The 21,254-nt window shown below is 42.1% G+C and overlaps 1 protein-coding gene across 2 annotated transcripts in view; it reads right to left on the bottom strand.

Annotated features, from left to right (window-relative positions):
- Positions 1-6,576: 6,576 nt before the first annotated feature.
- Positions 6,577-21,254, bottom strand: part of prdm1a (PR domain containing 1a, with ZNF domain) — a 28,866-nt gene continuing 14,188 nt past the window's right edge. For both annotated transcript variants that reach the window (XM_028470710.1, XM_028470709.1), the window contains exons 2-7: positions 19,733-20,071; positions 16,621-16,740; positions 15,315-15,567; positions 10,439-11,508; positions 9,590-9,718; positions 6,577-8,518 (exon numbers count right to left, since the gene is read on the bottom strand). In XM_028470710.1, the coding sequence (XP_028326511.1) occupies positions 7,937-8,518; positions 9,590-9,718; positions 10,439-11,508; positions 15,315-15,567; positions 16,621-16,740; positions 19,733-20,050 (2,472 nt within the window). In that variant the 5' untranslated portion in view covers positions 20,051-20,071 and the 3' untranslated portion in view covers positions 6,577-7,936. The remainder of the gene's footprint in view (positions 8,519-9,589; positions 9,719-10,438; positions 11,509-15,314; positions 15,568-16,620; positions 16,741-19,732; positions 20,072-21,254) is intronic.

The following is a 21,254-nucleotide window of genomic DNA, read 5'->3' on the forward strand; positions in this document are numbered from 1 at the left end:
TTTTGTGAGACACTCTGTCCAAAAACATCCATGCCTACTATATTTACAGACTCTGACTTGACTTTAGGTGTGAATGTGATTAAAAACACTGACTATAAAAGAGAAAGAGACTTAGTCAAGTCTACCCTACATATTTTAAAACCCTCAAATATGTCCAACGTCTGTCTGCCATCTGCCGTCTGTTAGTTTGCTTTTCAAGGTAACAAAATGAAATGCTACATGGACTTTGGAGGAACGCAGACGGTCGACGTCATCATCACACAAATATAAACCAGTCATCCTTTATTGGCTATTCTTTGGAAACATGTGGTACGTCAGACATGTGGACGGCAGAAAGAGATGCTGGCTACTGCAGTTTTTTGTTGCTCTGATTGTGAGAACATGTACGAGGGGTCGGCAATGGGGGAATAGAAAGAAGGCCGCCCACTTTCTGCTGAGTCACCTCAGCCGTCCTGTTTACATGTGGGTGTTTGTGTCTGAGACTGAAACCGATTATTAACGCAGGCATTCGGGCAGGTTTGGTGGCCGACCGATGTGAGAAACACAAAGATCACACAACAAAACCATCACCCGAAACCAGTAACTTTAAAGCATTAAGCCTAAATGGCTCTGATAGAGTTTGAGTTCTTTCCCCCTTCAAGTTTTATTGGGAGGAACATTTGGGGTGATAAGCTTTGGTCCTATGACTGTCCTCAGCTTCACCTTACAGACTCACCATCATGTTGCTGCGTTGCATTTACAGGAAAAAAGGCCACGGGCTGGAGGCGTTCCCGCTCAGGTTTCCAAAGAAGTGTCTGTGAGTGACATCACCCTGGAACAAAGCTCCGGGCGCATGGATGTGATTGTGGCTTTTTAGGCTCATTGTTGGATTGTGATCAAATCTAATGAGAAAAAGTTCAATGGAAAATGACGAGTCGCAACGATGAAGGAGATAAATGAGCAAAAAAATAAAGCAGATGAACGTAGTACAGGTGCCTGTGTTCACATGTTCAGCCAATATGTTGTTTCTGATCTAAGCGTGTCTCAAAAAGTGCATGTGTGGTTGTGTGAGTGAGTTCTAGAAATAACGTGGGATGTTGAACACACGTATGTGAAAATCTTGAGTTTAAGCTGATCTTTGGGAAGATTCTGCTTGTTGAATGGTAGAAACTCAAAGGTTAGGGTTTGTGTTGCTCCGTTATTTGGATCTTCATTCAAAATCAGATGTGGTAAAATTAACATTTCCTAACATCGAATATTGACATTTTTCAAATTGTGATACAACTAATATTAATAATTTGGATATTTCCCTTAAACTAAATGTCATTTTACATCCAAACTTTAGCCATAGTTTACATCAGAACATCCCTCTAGAGTTTATATTGACAACATGACTAAGCATTATGACTGTTGTATTAGTACTCCATGACACAAGGACTAATTATATGACCCAGATATTTACTTTTGAGAGATGAACGAAGGATTTAGAGCATGAGACTTGCTTTCTCAGGTGATTCATGTTGTTTTGCTATTGAAATGCACTGTTCTGCAAATGTTGAGGATGAATCGATAAATGTTCCAAAGCGACTGAGAAAAGCAGGAATTAAAAATCTGTTTTTAATCTCATCGAGACTTCAATAATCAGAATCAAATTGGAGAATAAAGCTGATTAATGACCAGAATTACTCAAACTGGGGTGTTTAAAGGCACACTGTGGAACTTTTGACCACTAGGGGCGCTAGAACTGTAACTTTCACATCAAGCGCCCCAAGTGGCCACAAGCGCCGCAGCGCTGTCGCAAAAAGCAACAGCCAGTCAGTCGGGCCAGCGTCCCTTGGCTTCTGATTGTATATGCAGACAGTAGTTGACCTGTAAGTTCAGGATAAGGATTGGCTCGGTCGGGCTGGGCTCACGCCGTGGCTGGAGGAGCAGCCGCCGCCCTCCTCTCCCCGCCGCCTTCTGCCCGGCGCTCGGCCCTCCTCGCCGAATTGGTGACGCAACCTCCCTACTCTCTGGCCTCGCCACCATCGTCGGCCTCCTTCGCAGGGGGGTTGGGGCGGACAGGGGACGGGCGACCCGGCGTGCGTGGGGTGGTGTCTGGCACCGGGAAGAAGGCGGGTCGGCAGAGGAGGCCGGGTCGCGGCGGCATCTTTTTAGCCTCCTCAGATGCAGTTTTCAAGTTTTTAGCCCAATGAGTATATCTGACCCTATGGTCACGTGACTGCCATAAAGTGATATGTTCTCCAGGTCACATGACCTGGTCAAAGACGGTCCGTCTCTCCAAACTTACATGGTCGGTATTTTAAGAGGGAAGCCCCGCTCAGAGCATTGATACTGTCAAGCTCTGTATATTGGTCTGAGGAATCATTTAAAATAATGGGTCAACTCTAAGAGTCCACAGTGTGCCTTTAATCATGTGAATAAGTCACAATAGAAATTGTCTTTTTCAATGTATTTCTGTCTTCTAACGTTGAAATTCCACCTGTTTTTAAAGTTCTGTTGATCCTTTCCTGTATATGTAAAATATAAAAATAATATTGATTTTTAAAATAAAAATCAAATAACCACTCAAGTTTTGTTTTTAGTCCTTTTCTGAATGAAAACCAAATGATTCACACACTGACCACTTTAGTACAGCTTGATCAAAACGTACCATTTTCAAGTATTGAAGCTTCTATTTGCTTTGTTTCTGGTGTCTGAGGTGTGTGTGTGTGTGTGTGTGTGTGTGCGCGTGCGTGCGTGCGTGTGTGATCTACAAAAATATCTTTCATTTTAGCAAATAAAGTGCTTTATTTACATTTTATGTCAAAGTCAGACAAGAATTAACAGAATTTGGAATGATTTTAAGGCAACAGTCACTAAAAACTTCAAACAAAAGGACTTGTAAGACTTAATGTGGAGATCCATCGTCCGTGTGTGCGTAGTCGTGCTGTTATTGGGCCTCTTATAGTATCAACTGTTCCAGACTGCCCCCCCCCCCCTCCCCCCCATGGACTAAGGCTAATGCATTGTATGAATCATCTTTTCTTATTACATCAGATAAAAGACCAGGCCAGTGTGTGTGTCTCAAACATTTTCCTTTCTCTCGAACTTGTGGATGCCTCGAATGAGTCGACTGATCTAAAAAAAAAAAAAAAAAGCCTTTGGTGAGATTAAGCAACAGATAAACCTGGAGTCGTACAAGTAGAACAAAGGCCGATGGTCTTTTATACGAGCGGCGTCTGCTGGGATATCCCCGCCCGATTGACGTCCTCCCTCGGTCAGAAAAGGCCTGTGAAACCCCGGCACTCAGATGTTGAGCTAGTGGAACCTGCTGTGTCAACGTGACATGAGAAGTTTCCCTTTTAGTAATAGTAAGATCTCATAAATAGGAAAGAGCAAACGTAGTGTGCAAAAGTGAAAGACGCTGAGTCAAAGGAAGCATGGTGAGAACCTTCAGATGGAGGATGAGGTAATGGGCGGTGGATTCAGTTTTCCTCACAGAGGTGGAATCACTGCCATCACCTCTGCTCTGCTAAATGTCACTTTGTTTGCGCAAAATTTGGGTCGAAATTTACATCTGCTTTCAAAAAAAAAAACACCGCAGCCTGTTAATGTTCCGTGCATTTGTACAATGATGAATAAATGTTTTTAAAAGCTTCTGAACATACAGAACAATAATTAGATTCATTCATTACAAGATTTCAGGCGTGAACATAAATGTTTGATGTCCTTAAAATGTAAAGCTTTAAACTAAATACCGCAAGATGATTTTATTTAGTCTTATTTTAACATTACATTTGACTTTCTCCTCTGCATGTGTGGGTTTCCATGAAGTATTCTGGTTCATTGTTTAATAATAACACATAAAGACCATTATTTTTAAAGTGTAATATCCTGTAAACGTGTGTTCAGAGCTACAGAGAGTAACACAGCATTTTTCAAAGTGAAACCAGTTCAAAGTACAGCAATTTGTGTAAAAATGTAAAAAGTAAAATGTAAGAACAATGAATACTTCATCACAGACACGTAGTAAATCTACTAAAACAGGGGTTTGCACTTTACAAGACGTATAAATGATACATAAATTATATATTATAAATAAGGCCCAGGCAGTAAGTGACAGATATCAGTCCCTGCAGGATTTTCTCTTTTAAATTTCATTGATTTTGTGACCAATTTATTTAGTTTGGGAACAAAAAAATTAAAGTGACTACAGTCAGGTGACAAAAGCATTTTATAATTGCGATCTTCCTAATATTGTGGAGTTTCATTGAATTTGTGTAGTTAAGAGGGCTGAGATATCTACAGATATTTCATTGGTTATTTGCACCATGATTTATGTCTTTTGAACTTTCTCCTGAGGGCCAGATTGGATGGGATTAAGGGCCAGATTTGACCCCCAGGTCTTGAGATTGACACGTGTACTAGAGGATGATAAAATCAAATATTTGTACTATTCTCTGATTACAAGCATGGGTAAACTGTGAACATTTACTTTTCCTTTTTAGTGAATTTCAAATTCAACTCAATTTTTTTTTTTTAACAATAAAAAGGTGTGTAAGATTTTTGCTGATTGTCAATCGTGTTGTTTCTAAATGATTTCCTAAAATTTCTAAGTCTTGGTGACTTTGTCAGAGAAATCTACAACGTGCAATTACTGTGGAATTGTCAGTTTTTGTGGTTTTTATGTTGTAACAGAAATAGCTGTGAGCAGGTGGGTAATTATTGGTTATTAACTCGACATTAGTCAATCTGGTTTTTAAGCCTCAAATTGTGTTAATAGTTGCTTGGTAACAACTTCAGGAACATAATGAGAGCAAGATATTAACTTGTTCTATTATATTTCACACAGTAATCTGATTACTTTGTATTACTGCCATATTTAATTTAAGTGTAGGAATGCAACCATCATTGAGGAGAATATAGAGGACTTCTGTAAATACAACATCCTCTATGGGTGCTGATGGTGACATCATACTTTACATCAAGGGTGTCAAACTCATTTGAGTTCAGGTGCCAAATATGGAGCAGTTTGATCCCAAATGGGCCACAGATTTTATGTGGGAAAATGAGTAATTTTAACGTTATTGTCCTAGTTTGCATTTCTACGAATACATCAAATACTAAGTATGTCAGAAACCGACAATATCCCAGCAATAAGTGATAAATATCAGTCAGAACAGGATCTTCACTTTAAATTTCCTAGATTTTGTGACCAATTTCTATGTAATTAAGGGCAATATTATATACAGTAATAGTTTTAGGGATTTTGTAAGAACAGTTTAACATTAAAAATGACTGCAATCATGTGATATAAGTACCACAAAAACTGTGAGCCCCTGCAAATATTGTTGAGTTTCATTTACACAATGATTCATGTTTTCTCTGTCATTATTACGTCCTCCAAAGGGCCAGATTTGGCCCCCGGGCCATGAGTTTGACACGTGCTTTACAGTAACAACACATACTCATAGTTAGGGATGTCCCGATACAACTTTTTCCACTTCCGATGCGATACCGATATTGCGGCCTTGCGTTATGACCAATACCGATATCGATCCGATGCGATATCTGTACAAATCATACATAGTTTTATGACTTAATTTGTAGTGTGGAATGTTAGAAAAGTCTTGATCAAGTGATGTTACTCAAACAGAGAATAGTCAGTAACAGTAGGGATGAGAAAAACTGACCCATTTATTACATACATTTTAACCTTCAACATAATATCTACACTATTCTACAATTGAATAAATATAATATAATATATATCGGAGATTTTGGTTGCAGTCCTGGCTGATATCGGACCGATAACTGATATCAATATCGGACTGGGACACCGCTACTCATAATAATCATTTGTTTTAAATGTAATATTTGAAGTCTATTAATCTATTCAACATACCATGATACCACATCATGGAGGAGATTCGGGATGTTACTAACTGACTATCCTCCTTGTCGACTACACTGATGTTTCCTCAGTGACTAAAGTGGAGTACATGAGGTTTTTCTAGAACGGTTAAAATTAAGCACAAAAAATGATCTATAAGGTCAAAACACTATCTTTAATAACATAGTGGGCCTTTAATATTTAGCTGAAAACATCCTCTGCATAACTGGTTATTAGTTTAGATGCTAGTGATAAAAAACTCATTTTTGACAAAAGAAGTGTGTGCGTGTACAGATATTTGAATAATGTGAGGCTCACACACACGCGCACACACACACACACACACACACACACACACAGTATGAATATAAAGAACACTGATAGCCAGGGTTTATATTAGAGCAGTGAACATTTATATCATAATTTACACTTTTATTTGACATTGTTGCACATAAATAGGTGTGTAAACCAAAATGTAAACAGAAACAGTCTTTAGGGGGTTTCTCCTCTTAAAGCTTTTAAACAGACAGAGATGCTTTGGTCGAACATCGGTGAGAGAACAACATCAAAACAAAACATGACGAAAAAAAAAAAGACCACAGAGGAAAAGTTAATTAGCTGCAGGCTGATAATGTACAACTGCATCCAAACTAAACATCACAGCTGCTCTAGGAACAATACGTTGGATTTTAATGACTTAACGAACATTTCTGAGGATACTGTGCACAGTGAAAAGTGGTAAAAGGCGTCGGCACTGTAGATATGAAGAGGGGGGGAAGAGGAGGGGGACCAGTGCATAAAGGAAGGCCGAGGTGCTTTGGTGTAGGCTAGTTCATCATTAACTTCAGAGAAAAAGAAAAAGTAATCGTCTTTCAACCAAAACTATTATCAAGAAACATACAAATCAAAAACAAAAAAGAGCACAGTTAAAGCGCAAACACTTCATCGTATACACAAAGTACGTCTTCCATTCTTCAGCGTTTCGATTCCTTGAGTCCGTTTCCTTAAAATCCTCCTTTCCCTTCTTTTTTTGGTATGTGTTTGAAATGAAAGCCAAGCGAACTTTGGTTTTCTAGCTTCAAGCGTGAACCCCTGAATGTGTGGAGGCTTATACTGTACGTCCGCGCTCAGGTGACGAAAGTGTAACAAATATGATAAACAGGAGGAGAAGGAGGAGGAGGGACGAGGGGTGGGCGAAAAAAAGACCCCCCGTAGTCCAGTATGTGCTACATGTTGCCGCTTTGGACCACGTGAAGAGCTGCACTCCAGTTTAGTTTGGTTTCTTCTTCAAATAGCGAAAAAAAAAACAAAAAAAAAAACCACAAATAAATTATTGACTCCCTCTAAACGCACACACACACACTCGTCACATCCACACTGAGGTAACTGTTGTGAGAAAAAAAACTCAACAAAAACACATTAAATGCCCTTTTTTGTTTCTTTTAAATTAAGTAGGCATCACATAAGGACACACGTGCTTTAGAGTCGCTAACAAGTGGGGGCTGAAATACAGATATTATCTCTGAATTAATCCTATGTGCCGTACATTTCCACCTGATATAAAGGGTTTCTGGATTGGGGGGAACCACTACAACTCCCCCCTCTGAGGGTTTGGGTCAAAGGTCACGGGACATTTGCAGGCATAGAGAGTGACTATCTATAGAGAAGTTGCTGCAAAACAAACACAATCATAACAATAACAGAATAAAAATACCCATCAGTGTAACCATCGAGTCCACTTATTGCTTTTCGAAGATAATAATAAAAAGTGTAATAAATTAAAAGCTACAACAACTAATAGATTAACAAAAAAAAAAAAAAACATCTGAAGATAGACACAAATATTACACGGGACGATGATATTAATATTATTTCATTACATTTAAGGTCAATCCTGGGTAGATGATTGTCTCCAAGAGAGATAAAAAGCTGAAAGCCCGAAGTAGTCATGGGGACAGTGTCTCTTTAAGCCCTGAGTGCGTGAGTCCCTGATAGGTCCAAGAAAGTCACTTATTTTTAGTTTTTTTACACAATAGTTGCTCCAGGCAACCAAGTCCACCACACAGCTGTGACTTCCTGTCTCTAAGCGTGTTCCTCTGATTCCTGCTTGACGGTGACGTTAGCTGGAAACGGCGAGACGGGGCTGCTGCGCCGCATCTTGATGACCGACGTCTCGTTTGGGCTTTCGAACGCAGCGTAGGGGCTCTCAGCGGGGGGGCCCTTATGGAGTGGGTGGAAATGTGAGGACTTGAGGTCAGTCTCTCCCCACAACATCCCCAGAACCTGCTTCTCCATCATGGCCTCCAGCTCCCCGCCCCCCTGGAGCTGCTCCAGTCGCTCGGCGTGCTCGCTCACGTCGAAGCGCTCGATTTCCTCGTTGGCGCGATGGATTTCCTCCACCGCCGCCGGGCTGGGGGAGCCGTCGTTGGCCGTGAGACAGTAGCCCTTTAGGTGGAGCCGGAGGCTACACAGGTGGATGTAGTGGTGGTGACAGTGGGGGCATTTATGAGGGCGCTCGCGGGAGTGCAGGCGCTTGTGGAGCTTGAGGTGGACGAACTGGGTGAACTTAGCTGGGCAGAGCTTGCAGTGGTAAGGCTTTTCCCCCGAGTGGAGGCGTAAGTGGGTCTTCAGGTTACTGGTGCTGCTGAAGCGCTTGTGACACACCTGGAAAAAATACAAAAAAAAATCACGTCAACAGATGAACACAAATGAGAATAGAATCACATCTAGAACATCTGAGAATGTGATCAACAAATGTTTTCTGCTTTTTTGAAATAATATGTTAAGGCAAACTCATTTTAGTTTAGGAGCCAAATGTGGACCAGTTTGAGTTTAAGTGGCACAGATGTTCGGTGGGAAAAAAAGCACATTCAACATTAATGTGCCCTGGTTTGCACTTTCACGTATAAATGATAAAGTATGTGAGTATATCAGTCGCTGCAAGATCATTTTGGGAATTTAGGGACATTTCTTGTGATATTTTGAAATTGTCGACATGTGATTTAACAACTAGAAAACTGAGCTCTGCAAATATTGTGGATTTTAATTGAATTATTGTGTATTTTTTATTTCTACAATTGAAATAATTGGTAGTTTACAAAATGTTTCATGTTTTTTCTATCATTTTAACTCAAGCAGGCCAAATTTGATGCTCTAAAGGGCCGGATTTAGCCCCTGAGCCCTGAGTTTGACACTTGTGTTATTCAGACAAACTTTTTTTCTGGAAATTGACTTTGAAATTTTACTTTACTGTGGTTCAACATGCCAACTTTCAGTCTTCCTCAGAGGCATCTATTGATTGCTTTGATGTGTCCCAGTTAAAACCTGAATCACTGTGTAACCAACTAATTCAGTTGTAGATATCTCCCAGGGCTCACAGTTTTTCCATGATGGAGTTCCTTTTTAATCTCAAATTGTTGTAAGTATCTTTCCAAAATCCTGTTATTTTCCTCCACAAGATTTTCCCAAATTAAAAAGAAAAAATGGTTACAAAATCAACAACATTTAGAGTAAATATTACTTGTCATTTATTGCTTGATACTGTCAGTGTCTTTCATACCTTAAATATTATTATATACTATTATATGTGTAAGTGCAAACGAGGGCACGTGAATGATAAAATTGCTCGTTTTACCGCATATAATCTTTGGCCCACTTGAGAATAAACTGGTCCATATTTGGCCCCTGAACTAAAATGAGTTGAACATATTATAACAATAGTTTATTTTCTCTCACCGAACATTCATGAGGCTTTTCCCCAGTATGAACCAGGTAGTGTTTCTGCAGGTGAGCCAGCTGAGTGAAGCCCTTGTTACATGTCTGACATTTAAAGGGTCTCTCTCCACTGTGGACTCGAAGGTGAACCTGCACAAAAAGGAGAGGAAATGTTTAGACATCAAATGTATTCATTGTGTCGCAAGAGCATCTTGACAGCACGTGTCAAACTCAAAGCCCCGGGGGCCAAATCTGGCCCAGAAAGTAAAAATGTTAGAAAAAACATGAAACATTTTGTAAATTACCAGTTAATTCAGTTGTACATATCTCAGCACCCCCCCAAATATACACAAATTCAATTAAAATCTACAATATTTGCAGAGCTAATTTTTCCAGTTGTTATATCAGATGTCGAAATTTAAGTGAACATCCTGCAGAGTCTGATGTTCTCACGTATTTTCTCATTTATACGTGGAAGTAGAGCTGCTCCATTATAGAAAAAATAACAATCACAAAAATCAAGTATGCTCAGCATGGCCTGCAGGCTAGCATTAGCTTTGAGATTTAGCAATTAAAGCTTTTTAAATTAATAATTGTCGAGTGTAATAATCGAAATCGTACTCGAATTTCGATTAATTGCCTTATGTAGAAGTGCCAACTAAGGGAAATGAATCTTGAACTTGCTCTGTTTCCCTCCTAAAATCTGCGTCCCACTTAAGTTCAAACTGGTTCATATTCGGCTCCTGAACTAAAATGAGTTTGACGCCCCCGTGCATTGCTGCTGCTGCTTCAGAACCTGCTCTGCAGCTACTCAGGAATGAAGTTAATAAAATTATAAAACAGGAAGCGGCACGGCGTCTGCTGACTCACCTTTAGGTTTGACAGCTGCCCAAAAGTCTTGCTGCACACGTTGCACTCGTACTTGATTTTGCCGTTTTGCTTCTTCAGAGGGTACGGCAGCGCCTTGTAGCCCGCTGAGCTCAGCCCCCGCTTCACCTTCAGGTTCACCGCCTCCTCGCTGAGGCGGCGCTCAATGCAGTTGCCCAACAGCGCTGAGGTAGGTTTGGTGGGCATCTGTTCACTGGGGGGGGCTGTGCCTGCAGTCGGGGAGCCACTGGAAGGGGGGATGTGGGCGGGTAAATGAGGGTGTCCTGGGTAATGGGTACCGGCTTTGTCCCTGAGGGAAGTAGCTGCTGAGAAGGCGCTGGTGGGCCCAGGCAGACGCAAGTCTCTGTGGGGGGGGATGGAGGACGGGTGGACTGGGTCGGGCATCAGGAAGCGTCTTCCTGCTGCGTCAGAGGGCAGGAGGGGCACATGAGGGGGGAGGAGGCTGCTGTACAGAGGGTACATCCTTGGAAAGATGGGTGGGACACCACCACCGGGGAGGGGGTAGTGATGAGGCAGGAGGTAACGAGAGTAGGGCGCCCCTGGAGGGTAGAAGGGCGATGAGAGTGGGGCGGAAGGAGGGGAGTAACCAGGGTAGGAACCCAAACCTGAGGAGTAGAAAGCAGCAGGGGATGGGGCGGGGCCAGAGGGGCTCCCATGTGGGGTGCTGTCCGGGCTGCTCCTCATGGATGGGCTCAGCGCGACAGAGGAGTGGTTACCAGGGGAACGAGTGGACGGGTAACCCAGCTGGCCCGCTTTGTGCCCGCGGAAGTCTTCGGAAATTTGGGGGTGGGGCCTGAGAGTCGGGTATAGAGCGCGGGGGTACAGGGGTCGCTCGGGACTGTCAGCGCAGTGGGGGCGTGTCGGGAGGGGGCGGCTGGGCTCCTTCTTAGAGGATGAAGAGGAGGTGCTGTTGGTGCCGTGCAGAATAGAGAGGACGCTGTGCTCCCGTTTGGGCGGGGAGGGGGTCGCAGGGATGTCTGATGGACTGGAGGCTTCAACTGCGGAAACCTCACTGCTCACCTTCTGCTGCTTGACCTCCAATAGAGACTCTTCTGTGGACACACAGGGGGGCAGAGGTCAATAAAAAGGTCCTCAATGAGAAATCAACCAATAATTCCAGCACGATTATTTTTGTCAAATAATAATCGGGCTGGAATTATTACGTGGAAGTCAAGGAAACTTCAATAGAAACATCAAAGTGATCAGAAGACTGGCAGTTGACAGTCGAAACATGTCAGGGGATAAATGAATAAATGAAACCTTAACATAGAAATCAACCAAGCCTGCAAAAAATTCACCTCAAAGTCATCAGTTTTTTCTTTAAGATGGAGCTCAGTAAATCGCTGAGTCACAGAGTTAAGGGTAAGTAAGATGGTCAATTAGGGACGACTTTGACAAATGAGAGGCGAGTGAGGCTGGAGGGAAAGAAAAGTAGTGCGGCTTTGACAGCTGCCGTTACTCATCGTGTGTGTGTGTTTGTGTGTGTTTGTGTGTGTTTGTGAGGATAAAGCTGAGATAAAAATCTAAACGGTGGCAGCGAGTCCGACAAAGTGTAATGGAAAGTTTATTTGCTGAAGCTATAGCCTCAAAATAAAGCTTTGGCCTCCACCTGCCCTCAAGTCACATAACAAGTTGTGTGATTTGTTGACTTCTCCACTACACACACACACACACGCACACGCACACACGCACTTGGATCAGAATCCTCCTCTACTGATGTTTTGCTATTGTTTCCAGGTCAGAGGCTAAATTCAAGAGCTTCCTCCTCAGTCACTTACACCTACTGTCTGTACGGCATGATGAAAGAGTGGATTTGGGGGGGTGGGTTTAGGGGTGCACTCACTCACTCGCTCACTCACTCACTCACACACATCTTAAAGCCCCAGGACGTCAGTGAGCTGCACATCTTGGCTGTTAAATTACGGCAGACAGGGCTCCTAAAATCCTGCTGTCTATTATCTATAAGCTCATTTACTGGCCAGTCACTGTTTTACCACGAGGTCGCCCAGAGGGGAGTGTGTGTCGGTGTGTATACGTGTGTGTGTGAGAGACATGGAGGTTCTCAAAGTTAATCCTGAGTGCCAGCACTGGTGAGGTTTGCCCGACTAGCCCCTCCACCCCACCCCCTCCCTCACTCACACAGGCAGTGACCTTTTTGTCAGTAGGATAGCAGCAGTGTGTAAACACTGAGGTTATCAGTTAGCCTTCCTCCTCATCCACCTCTTCTTCCTCCTCCCTCCACCCCTCTTCCAAAAAACAAACAGGGCGGCCATCTTGGAAATATCAATCTGTCAACACGGCCCTTCAGCCAGGAAGTTCAAGTAGTCACCAAAGGAGGGGGGTAGGGGGTAGGGTGCAGCTCTCCTGCACTCACGCCTCCGCCTCTTCTTTTTCCACTTTCTTTTTAACGTGATAAATATATCAGGGTTGTTACACCCGATATGTGCAAGCTCTCAGGTGCTTTGAGATAAAAAGGAGGGTGTAAATGTGTTGGCATGTGGCGCTCAGAACCATGTGTGTGTAAGTGTGTGTACCCGAGAGAGAGAGAGAGAAAGAGTGGGCTTTGAACACACCAAGCACACACACACACAGATGACAGGTGCTTTTAAGCACCAACACAACAAGAACACTTAAAGATGGTGACACAAAAAAAGGAAGCGCAACACGCACGTATGCACGCGCACACACAGACACGATTCTGCAATGACTGCATTTGAAGCACTTGGAGCTAGGGCTGCACGATTATGGCCGAAATGATAATCATGATTATTTTGGATTAATATTGTAATTACGATTATCCATCCATCCATCCATCTTCTTCCGCTTTATCCGGGGCCGGGTCGCGGAGGCAGCAGTCTCAGCAGAGATGCCCAGATGTCCCGATCCACGCACACCTCCTCCAGCCGTTCTGGGGGGACCCCGAGGCCACACCAGGCCAGCTCAGAGACATAGTCCCTCCAGCGTGTCCTGGGCCTAGGCCTCTTCCCAATAGGACATGCCTGAAACACCTCCCGAGGGAGGCGACCAGGAGGCATCCGAAACAGATGCCCGAGCCGAGGCTTCTTTCGACGTGAAGGAGCAGCGACTCTACTCCGAGCTCCTCCCGGGTGACTGAGCTTCTCACCCTATCTCGAAGGGTGCGCCCAGCCACCCTGCGAAGGAAACTCATTTCGGCCCCCTGTATCCGCGATCTTGTGCTATCGGTCATTACCCAAAGCTCATGACCATAGGTGAGGGTAGTAATCACGATTATAATCACAATTATTTATCATGTTGGGAAAGAAAACTGTGTTTTTAAACAAACAATATGTGTACAGTTTACAATGCAAAATGAAGCTTTAAATAAGAATTAATACTAAAAAATAGAAAAAAAATGTTATCACAGTTAAAATATGATTAATTGTGCATCCCTGCTTAGAGCTGACAGATACTTATGACATGGGCATCCACTTCCTGTCACAATCTATTCCTAGGAATATTACTGTCACAGGACTGGAAAGTCACTGGATTTTAGGCTGTTGGTTTTGGCGCCTCCTGCAGGACACTGGGTGTAGTTTTTGTAACGCAATTTTCATTGTAAATAATATTCTGTATTTATTTTTATTCATAATTAAATATGTTGCTTTTAAGCAGAATTTGGGCATTTTGGTCTGTACACAAGCTATTTAACCTGGGAGTTAAAATGAGGATCTAATTTTTTGAAAGTTAAGGATTTTATGAATAAAAAAAAACAGCTATGCGTCATGGTTACTTTAGTAAACTGAGCACAAATGTTTAGGATCTGATAATAGACAATAAACCCACACTGGTAAAAGTGTGTGCACTAAAAAAAAGTGTAGTCACTGTCAGGTCAGCATGAGCCTGTGGGGCTTAATGACAGAGGACACTAATTAAAGACAACACGTACTTTATACAAGCTGAGTGTAGAATGGAAGAGCGGAGGGGAGGGGGGAGTGTTGAAGGGAGGAGGGGGGGGGGGGGGCGGGGGTAACGGATCAGAGATGCCTCCTGCCTCTGTCCCCGAGGTCATGCGCATTTTTCCCCCGGCGGCGGAGACGCTGTGGCTGGATCTGCATGTTCCTCCGCCACCTTAACACTGCTATTAGCCTCCGTCACACCTGGAAACCACTCTGCTCCCTCTCTCTCTCTTTGTTTCCCTCTCAGCTCGCTCTCCCTTTGATCGGCTCAAGTCTGCCGGGCCACGAAATGTGTGTACGTGGGGATTTTTTTTGGATGCTTTAATGGTGAAATTTAAACCTTTTGTAGACGGGAGTCGCAAATACGGCGAAACATTAGCTTGTCTTGTCCAATAAAAGGTTGAGGAAGAGCTCGTGGCCAAACAAACATGCAATGTCTTTACCGCTTTTATTGAGCCTAAGCAAGGGTGTGTGTAGGTCTGGGTATGGTGTGTGTGTGCGTGGGCTTTTATGTTAGACATGGGTTTTAAAGTGTGTAAGACTGTGGCATTAGGGGCCATATCCCCCCTATCTGTGTAATTACACTGTCATTGGTGTACACACACATGCTACGATGGCACTGACAGAGATGAAAGGTTGTTGCTCTTGTACTTTTGTGTGTGTGCGAGTGTGTGTGTGTGTGTGTGTGTGTGTGTGTGAGATAATGACAGGCTGAGGTTCAGAGAGGAAGGAGACACAGCTACGCTCAAAAAACACTGTCGGGCTTTAAGAGCGGCGACAGGACACAATCAAGACACGCACATACCAACACGACTATTGATTTCATGTGAACAACAGGCGTCCAATTAAAGCACAACTTGTCCTTTCATAATAATAGTCTTACTTAGAAATTGCCTGATAGGAAAAATACTGAACAATTAAATAACTTAGGGTTAACTTACTTAGTTTTTGCATCATCAGCTCCCCGGATGGCGGGTAGTGCAGGCGTCGGGCGAAGTCGTGGCAGTACCAAACGAGCAGCTCGGTGCCGGCCGGTACAGGCTTCACTGTGTAGAAGTAAATCTCCATGCCGTTCTGACACGCTGCCAAGTTTTGCTCGGTGGCGGAATGGGCCGGGTTCACGTAACGCATCCAGTTGGAGCGAGTCTCATCCAGACCGTCAACAAAGTGGTGGAACTCGTTGTCTTCATAAATCTGTAGAGATAGAGGAACAAGGGGGTCTTAGACTTTAGCTGATTGGTTAATTGACCAATCACAAGTTGTGTTTCCATTACAGATTTACGCAAAATTAAAGCGATATTTCCAAATGTCGAGAACGTATAATCGCGCTTTGAACGTTTGAATGTTTCCGTTGAAGGTTGTTTTGGAGCCTCGTAACTCCCGTAAAATCTCATCCTTCAAACCTCCTTATAACACTCTGCATTCCTTTGTTGTTTGCTGTCTAACGTAGCAGTAATCATTTTTAAGTATAATGCTAAGAAATGTCTCAGTCTACACATATTTCTTGGAGAGAAGTGGTCATGTGACCAAGTACGTGACATGTAATTGCGGAAAAACGTGTTTTCATCTCGCTTTTGCAATACATTTTAAATAAGGAAATGTCTGAAATTACCTCCTCATGAAAGCGTAAAAACTTTTAGTGATATTTGAGTGTTTTTAATTCATGTGTTTTCATTACCAGTTTTTATTGCGCTAATGAGATTTTGTGCATTTCCAAGGGTAATGAAAACTACAGAAAGGTTAACCAATAGATAAAAGGCAAACAACTAATAGATAAAAACTCAACGTCACTTTTGAACTGTGTGCGCAAGAAAGAAGAGATGTTGACAGGAAACATAAGCATGAATGAAACAACTTTCTGACACACACACACACACCCATGCACAAGCACACCCAGAGGTAGGTGGTTGTGTCTCACTGTCAGTTACTGGTACTGATGGAGTGCGGTTTGCGTGCATGTGGGCGTGAGTGTTTACTTGTCTTCGGGGGTGAGTGTGTGTCTGTGTGTGTTTACAGGAACTTCGGAGTTACATGTTGTTTGTGTGAAATTGACATCACATCCCTCCCACTGCTCGGTTCTCCCTCACACACACTGAGTGAAAAAAAAACAACAAAAAAAAACACAGCGAGCCCTGCTTCCTGTTCCACTGACTGACTCTAAACGAGCGTGATGTCACAGGAAGGAGTCCCACCGGCCTCGGAGGAAGTCGGCCCGTTGCGTGTACAGTTCAAAGGCGTTGCACTCACCCTCCAGAAGTACTTCCGGTTGGCGTCTTTGGGAACGCTGTCGGCCGTGTAGATCTCGCCCACCAGGGGTCCGAAGCGAGTTCCTTTGGGGATGTACTCTCTGCTGCACACACCGACCACCTGCACCAAGAACAACAAACAGGACTTTAAAGGTGACTGTGTGGGGACTCAGTCAAATTACTGATGTGTTAAGACTAGGCGATATATTGCGTTTTCCTATTTTGGCGATATAGAAAATTACATATTGCCTATATCTATATATATATATATATAAATATTTTGCTATTAAAATACTCATTTTAGGAGTTGCTGCTTTCTCTACTCAGAACAGCATGAAAAGAACAGTTAGATGATCATTAATTCTAAACAAGCCACATTAAAGAACTCACTCACATGTGCTGTCCCTGAGAGGAGAAAAAGCAGCTGTTTGTTAATAAATGTCCCAGTCTCATTGTGTATATATTTTTTTTTTTACTTATTTTGTGTATTTTGCTGTCCTATGTATTTTTGTTGTTCTTTTGTGTATTTTTCCGTTAATTTTGGATGTCCTTCTGAGTCTTTTTGGATTTCTGTTGTCCCATTGTGCTTTTTTTGTGTCCTTTGGTGTATTTTTGTTGTTCTTTTGCGTATTTCTCCATGTGTTTTTAAGTTTTTGTCAGTTTTCTTTGTGTATTTTTGTTGTCCCATTGTGCATTTTTTTCCTCCTTGTGTGTATTTTGTTGTCCTATTAAGTATTTGTGTTGTTCTTTTGTGTATTTCTCTCTTAATTTGTACTTTTGTAGTAATTGTGTGTATTTTTTGCTGTCATTTTGTGCATTTACTTTTGGAGCCGCTTGTGATACACGCACAAGTTAAATATTTTTTTCACCATTCATAAAGCACTGTGATGAAATTATTGAGATTTATATCGTATTTTGTCATTTTGAGAAGAAATATCGAGATGTGAATTTGGGTCCTTATCGCCCAGCCCTATGATGTGTATCAATAAATGTTGTCTAAAATGATTCATATTTGCGTTTGAGGGACGTCACTGTAGCGGAAACATCTCTTCCTTCCTTGTGCCTTCACTGGTCACCACATCAAGCTGTAAATCCAGTCCCTTCAGACACTCACACAAGTAGAATTGTTTCTTTTGTCTCGACTTTTTTCTCTTTTCCGAACCAGGCGAGAAGAAAGAGGGATTATGTGGTGACTCGACACCAATCACAAGTTTTCTTCCACACAAACAAAAAAATCTTTCTCAAAATCCTTCTGTTGTCCATTGGGAAATCCCCCGTTTTCAGAGGCGAGTGCATGTAGTTCTTCTTTTTTTTTTTTTGACAAAGATCTTTGTGTTTGTTTAAACACATCAATGATCTTTGGTCCATGTCGGTGCTAATAAACCTAAACTGATATAATTTGCTGGATTTCTCACCGTTTCCTTCTGATAAGCTCATGATGAGAAAATCAATAAAGTCACGCCTCTTTAGCAACAATCACAAGCATGACTTGATAACAGGCCATTTTTCTAACGTGTCCTAAACTCACAGGATCCATGCTACTGATAATACGTGATGCTTTTCCATTCACGATGGTGATCATTTAAGAGGTTTATCTCCCCGTTATCCCCTGTAGCATCACATGACAAATTACAATCAATCCCACATCAAACATTTCAACTTTCTCACGTCACTCTCAATTTATCACTCAGCTGAAGTTTCAGTTCACTGAATTATCCTCCCTGTTATCGAGCCTCAGATTCAACCTTTGACTGTTTGACTTGCTTCTAGTTTGATCACTGACTAAACATAATCCTTTCATGTTTATCAAACTATCACAAGGAGGCAGATTTGCTGAGTTAAAGATGTCTTGGAGGGTAAATTTGCTTTTGCTGTATCAATTGTCAAAGGTTGAAGAATGTATATTTAGATGCTGTAGTGACACACACCTTCAAATGGGTTGAAATTCCCATCTATAAACGGGAATTAACTTTTTGAGGCCCATCCATAAATTCCGCGAAATGATGTTCCATTGTTCTATGAATAAGTGATAACCACATTTATTTATTTATTTATCTGAATAATATCTGCTGTTATCAAGGAAGTTTATTATCATTTGTGCCTTAGCACATAGTCATCTTAAAGATGTAAATCCTTGTTTCAATCAGAAATAAAATGGGTTAAAAGTTACCAAAAATGGTGGAAAAGATGGTGAAATTGGGTTTAAAAAACAACAGGAATTGGTTAAAAGTGTCAATATTGGCTTAAAAGTGGTAAAAATGGGGGAGCGGGTTGTAATTTAAAAAGTAGGATCAATTAGTTAAAATTGGCAAATAATGGGCATGACAAGTCGTGAATGTGGTTAAATTGGCAAAAATAAACATGAAATATTGTGAAAAGAGGTTAAAAGTGGCAATAATGGGTCAACATATGCGACATTATGCGAGAAAAGTGGCAAAAATGTCTTGAAAGTGGAAAAATGTGCAGGAAAGGCATTGAAATTTGATAGAAGTGGCAGAAATTGGAGTAATATAGCAAAAATGCATTAAAAGGAGCAAAAATATGGCAAGAAAAAGTGATGAAAATAGGTTAAAATATGGCAAGTTTGGTGTAGATGCAGAAAAAGGGTTAAAAAACCAAAACAAAAAGGGGCTCAAATATGTTTAAAAAATATTCTTAGTTTCTCCCAGTGTCTCACGACCCCAAGGTTGAGAACGCTTGGTTGAACCGACTAAAAAGTCAAGCAGTTTGAGGGCGAAATGCCACCTATCTGTGGTGACGTGTATTTCAGCCTCGTAGGTAGATCATGTGGAAAATGACACAGAACATGTGGGCTGAGGGCCGTAATTTTCTCAGATGATAAATGACTTCTTGTGAATGGGTGCCAGTCAATAAAACAGCGTTGGAGTGGATTTGTGTGAACATTCTGCCTCTGGCTCACACACCCACAAATATCTTTGTGCGTGTGTGTGTGTGAGTTTTTACGACGAGACACGACCCCTCCTCTTCATTACATGATCCACATCTGAGTCACGCTCGTGTGTGTGCATACAGCTGGTGTTTCTGTGTGTGAAACTGTGACTAAAGAGTGAAGAGAAAGTGTGTTTTTATGTGTGTGTGTGTGTGATACAGACCTCTTTGCTGCCAGCCAGGTGTTTAAAGACCAGGTTTCGTGGCAGCGATGCCTCGGCTCGGCTCGTCGTCGTGATGTCACCGTCTGGCCCCGCCTCCCACGCCGTGTCTTTGACGATGTATGTGCACTTCTCCTCAAACTCCGCCTCCGTCCACTGTGTCATGTCGGCCTCCTCCACCTCCGTGTCCATTTCCACGTCCGTGTCCGTCGTCGTAGTCTCGGCCTCGTCTGAGACAGCGCTGGTGGCGGTGGACGCCATCTTGGCGGCGTTGTGCGTGTCGTTCTGTTCGATGGTGTGCGCCCCCTCACTGGTCAACATGGCCGAGCTATGAGAGGTCGCCTGGTTGAAGATAGGGAGGGAAAATTAGTCTGGATGACATATAAAAAAACAACTTCAACTGATCATATATTTAAAGGAAAATAAGACATAAGGTGAGAGGAAAACTGAGAAGAAAAAGGGGGACCCATGTGAGGTAAGAAAAGGAGAGAAAGATGTTTAAATTAAAACGTCAAAGACAGAAAAAAGGATGTTTAAAAGAATGAAAAAGAAAGAGAAAGTGTAGTAGAAAAAGATGCTAAAACTGATACAAAAAGACTAAACAAGAGGAGATGAAGAGCGGTGATTATTGTGTGTGTGGTGATTCAGCAGGAAGGACGGGGGGGCCTGACTAACACTGCTGTCTCACACACACACACACGCACACGCACACGCACACGCACACGCACACGCACACACACACACACACACACACACACACACACACACACACACAGACACAGGAAACAGTTTACTTATCAACTATTTACACTAAAAATAAACTAATCTGGAAAACAGGGAAGGAAACATGGATTCGGTGTTCTCACAATCACATCTAAAAATATCTTCCTAAAAAACATAAACAACTGACACCAAATAAACGTGTGTTCCCAACCATGTTGGATTTCTCTCATGGTGTTAACCCTTTCATTTGGTTCAAATCACACAGCCACTCCTAAGATGAAACTCCAATGTTCACCCAAACAAAAGGAAAACAAATACATTTCATATTTTTTTCCTCCCTGTGTATCAGTGACATTTAACGGACATGCGGATGTGATTAAAAATCAAAGAAAAAAGCGAAAGGTTGTTGTTTTTAAGTTTCCTTATAAACCATCATGTACATACATTCCAATTTTTTGATTTAAGAATAAATAAAAAAAATTTTAAGAACAAGTTATCTTTTTTAAAATAAACTTATTGCAAATAGGACCTTCTTTCCTAAAAAAAACTTCAAACTAGTCTTCACATGTTTTAAACCCCATTTATTGGCTCACCATTTCTCCCTTGTATTAATCTTTGGCTGCGTCAATAATACTAGTTTTGTGACGTCTTTGACAAATTTCTTGCTTTTCCAGACAACTTAATATCTGAGGTGTTTTCTACCACTTTGCCCCCCCTCCTTCCCGTCCCTCCCAGGGGTTGAAGACAGAGGAAGGAAACGCTGTCTGTGTCTGAATGAAGCTAAAATTGGAAGCAGAGTGGC

This window comes from Gouania willdenowi, chromosome 16, assembly GCF_900634775.1.
Source record: "Gouania willdenowi chromosome 16, fGouWil2.1, whole genome shotgun sequence".
Lineage (NCBI taxonomy): Eukaryota > Metazoa > Chordata > Actinopteri > Blenniiformes > Gobiesocidae > Gouania > Gouania willdenowi.